The following is a 3,331-nucleotide window of genomic DNA, read 5'->3' as shown; positions in this document are numbered from 1 at the left end:
CCAAAACACACACAAACACACACTTGTCAGACGAATTCCCTTTCTTCTCTCAAACGAAAACCCTAGTCGCTAGCTAAAACTTTGTATGCTTTTCCAAATAATCAACAATGCCGGTTTGGAATTTAAGTGAAGCACGAGGACGGATGATCAGTGAAGCAGAAGTTCGTCTTCAATATGGTAAGTCTGCCTAGTCCCTAATCTCGTTTTTATTTGCATTTGCTTCGTGAAATCCTACAACCCTAATCAAATGTTAATCAAAATTTTTGGGGCATTTCCTTAATAGGTGATCATCCGACCATGTTTTGCATGCTATTAAACCATGGTGGAAAGTTTACTGATTTTCCTGGAAGGAAGTATGTAAACGGAAAGAGACATTACGTTGAGTTAATAGACATCGAGACTTTCTGTGTTCACGATATTGATGACATGATGGTGAAACTTGGGTATATCGATGAAAATCTACATGTGGAGATGTACTATCATTTTCGAAGGCCACTATGCGATTTGGATTTTGGCTTGTTTGCTTTAGCTTCAGATGATGATGTAAGGCATTTAGCAAAATATGTTGGCCAGCATAAGCTAATAGAGGTGTATACAGAGCACGGGCAAACGAAATTACACACATACTCGATGTCACCAAACCCATCTAAGGTACGTATAGTTGAGATTGATTGTACCCCAAAAAGATTGTTTTTGGAATGGCATGATACACAAGTTGAGCCTAATGATGTGTTGACATTTGAGCCTAATAGAAACAACCCTCCTGTTTCACCTACTAGAAATGAGCCTTCAATTGACAAGGTGGACATGGTAAGTGATAATGCAAACATCATGGAAACTGAAATTGAACATAGTAGTGATGATAATAGCAGTGGTGATGAGATCAACAGTGGTGATGATAGTGAGAGTCAAGATGGTGACTTTCTTCTAGACGAAGACAATATCATTGATGATGTTGAAGTTGACATGAGAGAATTCCACTTGAATGTTGACCGGTCAAGAAGTAGTCAATGAAGAAGGTAAGTGTCCTTGGGTTCTTTTAGCCAGTAAGTGGAAACGTGACAAGGATTGGACAGTTAAAACATATGTTAGTGAACATAAATGTCTTCAAACAAGAAAGGTTAGGGCTTGTGATTACAAGTTTCTTTCAAAGCAAATTCTACAACTGGTGGAAGCAAACCCAAAAATTCCAGTCAAGGCTTTAAGGGAACAACTTCAACGTATCTACAAAGTAGATATTTCTAAGATGAAAGCCTTTAGGGCAAGAGAAGCAGCCTTAAAAATTATCAGGGGTGATTATGCCACTCAGTACAAGATCTTACAAGATTATTTGTTAGAAGTGCAGACTCAAAACCCAGACACCACTATCAAGCTTGATGTCGAAAGTGAACCAAATCCTGATGTTGAGACAAGAACCTTCAGACGCGTGTACGTGTGCCTTGGTGCTTTGAAGCAAGGATTTGCAGCAGGGAAGAGGGATTTTCTTGGGGTAGACGAGGCTTTCATGAAAGGACCTTTCCATGGTCAAATTTTATCTGCTGTGGTACATTTTCTCTTATGTTGTGGTTGAACCATATATTTTGATTTATTTTTTACTTTTATTTATTGGATTGTATGGCACGGGCTTTAGATGGGAATAATGGAATATATCCTTTAGCATATGTTGTGGTTGAAGCTGACACTGAACTCTTGGACATGGTTTTTAACTCACTTGGGTGATGACCTAGGGTTGGCTTCAAATTCAAATTTTACATTTATATCAGACAGGAAAAAGGTTATTTTCTTGTGTTTTGAATACTAATATCTAAAGGAAAAGAAATCATTGACATAATGTATCTTTCTTGTAGGGTTTAAGTTCTGCCATCGCAGATTTGTTTCCTTGTGCAGAGCACCGTTATTGTGTTCGCCACATACACGAAAATATGAGGTCACGTTGGAGAGGGGATAAGTTTAAAGAACTGCTTTGGAACTGTTCAACAACATATACTGTGCAAGAGTTTGAAAAAGAAATGGAAGAAGTTAGAAAATTAAACCAAGAATGTTATGAGTGGCTTAAACAAATACCACCTCAACATTGGGCACGTTCTCATTTTACAGGTTTGACCATGTTATATATTATAATATATGATAACTATTGTTGTATACTTGTTATGCACCCACTCTGGTCACCTTATTTTAGAGAAAGGGTAGTTTGGGGTAATCATCAAATAAAGAGCATCTTGTTGGTACAGGGGCATTATGGGTATTTTATATTATTTAGTTGTTATGACTGATAGTATAAGAGGGTAGTGGGATAGGAATTAAGATATCGATCTTTTCTGTTAACCTGGAATTATTTTCTTTTGGGAGAGTGGCTATCTCGAATCAGCTAACCTATCCTTTTGTTCTTGATTCTGTTGAGTAATAGTTAAGGAATTGCATTCTGTTCTTTACATTGTGTTGTTCTTGTTGTGGTTACTCATTAAATTAAGTGAGTTCATAACAATACTCTAATGTTTGCTAACCAATTATACATGTATTCTATTAATTAATAGGGAGAGCACATTCTGATATTGTGATAAACAACATATGCGAGTGCTTTAATAGCAAAATAATAGACGGACGTGACACACCAATTATCAATTGCTTAGAGTTCATCCGGGAGTACATCATGAAGAGGATTGTGAATGTTGAAAAAGAAATTGACAAAGCAACAGGCCCTTTGACTCCAACAGCTACCAAGCTATTGCAAAAGATCAAAGATCAGGCAGAGGAGTATACAACATCATTTTGTGGAAATGGGAAGTACCAAGTGAGTGGACCTTGGCAAGATCAGTGTGTAGTGAATGTGAATCAACGAACCTGTTCATGCAAGAAGTGGGAAATAACTGGAATGCCATGCAAACATGTTGTATCTGCAATCTGGGACATGAGGAGAAATAATGGTGCAATTGGTATTCCAGAAACCTTTGTTCATGAATGTTATTGGCTATCAACCTGGAGGAACATGTACTCTTTCAAAGTGGATCCGATAAATGGTAGAAGAATGTGGATTCAGTCACCTTGTCCAACTACTTTGTTGCCTCCAAAACACCGTGTCCCAATAGGAAGACCAAAAAAGAAACGAATGAAGTCAGCTACAGAAAAAGAGGATATGATCAAAGGGAATACAGTTTCTAGAGCACAAAAAACTGTTACATGTACCAAATGTAACAACAAAGGACACAATGCCAGGACTTGCAAAGGGCAGTTACCAACTGTTGGGAAGAAGGGAAAAAAGAAGAATGAGAAAGGAAAAGAGAATGAGAAAGGAAAACAGAAGAAGAAAGGAAAAGAGAAGGATCCATTGTAA

The 3,331-nt window shown here is 37.5% G+C and overlaps 2 protein-coding genes across 2 annotated transcripts; both read left to right on the top strand.

Annotated features, from left to right (window-relative positions):
* Nucleotides 1-1,014, top strand: LOC111886996 (uncharacterized). Its single transcript, XM_052763671.1, has 2 exons — nt 1-177; nt 284-1,014. The coding sequence occupies exons 1-2, from the start codon at nt 108-110 to the stop codon at nt 1,012-1,014; spliced, it is 801 nt and encodes a 266-aa protein (XP_052619631.1). The 5' UTR covers nt 1-107.
* Nucleotides 1,011-3,331, top strand: LOC111901337 (uncharacterized). Its single transcript, XM_052763670.1, has 5 exons — nt 1,011-1,019; nt 1,121-1,543; nt 1,676-1,774; nt 1,848-2,097; nt 2,535-3,331. Exons 1-5 carry the CDS (start codon nt 1,011-1,013, stop codon nt 3,329-3,331), a joined length of 1,578 nt encoding a protein of 525 aa, XP_052619630.1.

The sequence above is a fragment of the Lactuca sativa genome, chromosome 5, assembly GCF_002870075.4.
Source record: "Lactuca sativa cultivar Salinas chromosome 5, Lsat_Salinas_v11, whole genome shotgun sequence".
Lineage (NCBI taxonomy): Eukaryota > Viridiplantae > Streptophyta > Magnoliopsida > Asterales > Asteraceae > Lactuca > Lactuca sativa.
Note: the sequence above shows the minus strand (reverse complement) of the source record. Positions and strands in the feature narration are given on the sequence as shown.

Bases quoted from the DNA above. Each gene is read 5' to 3' on its own strand.
- LOC111886996 (XM_052763671.1), top strand. From the start codon at position 108: ATGCCGGTTTGGAATTTAAGTGAAGCACGAGGACGGATGATCAGTGAA. The intron at 178-283 runs GTAAGTCTGCCT...TTTCCTTAATAG, and splicing joins AGAAGTTCGTCTTCAATATG to GTGATCATCCGACCATGTTT.
- LOC111901337 (XM_052763670.1), top strand. The intron at 1,544-1,675 runs GTACATTTTCTC...TTGTGGTTGAAG, and splicing joins GTCAAATTTTATCTGCTGTG to CTGACACTGAACTCTTGGAC. The intron at 1,775-1,847 runs GTTATTTTCTTG...TCTTTCTTGTAG, and splicing joins TTATATCAGACAGGAAAAAG to GGTTTAAGTTCTGCCATCGC.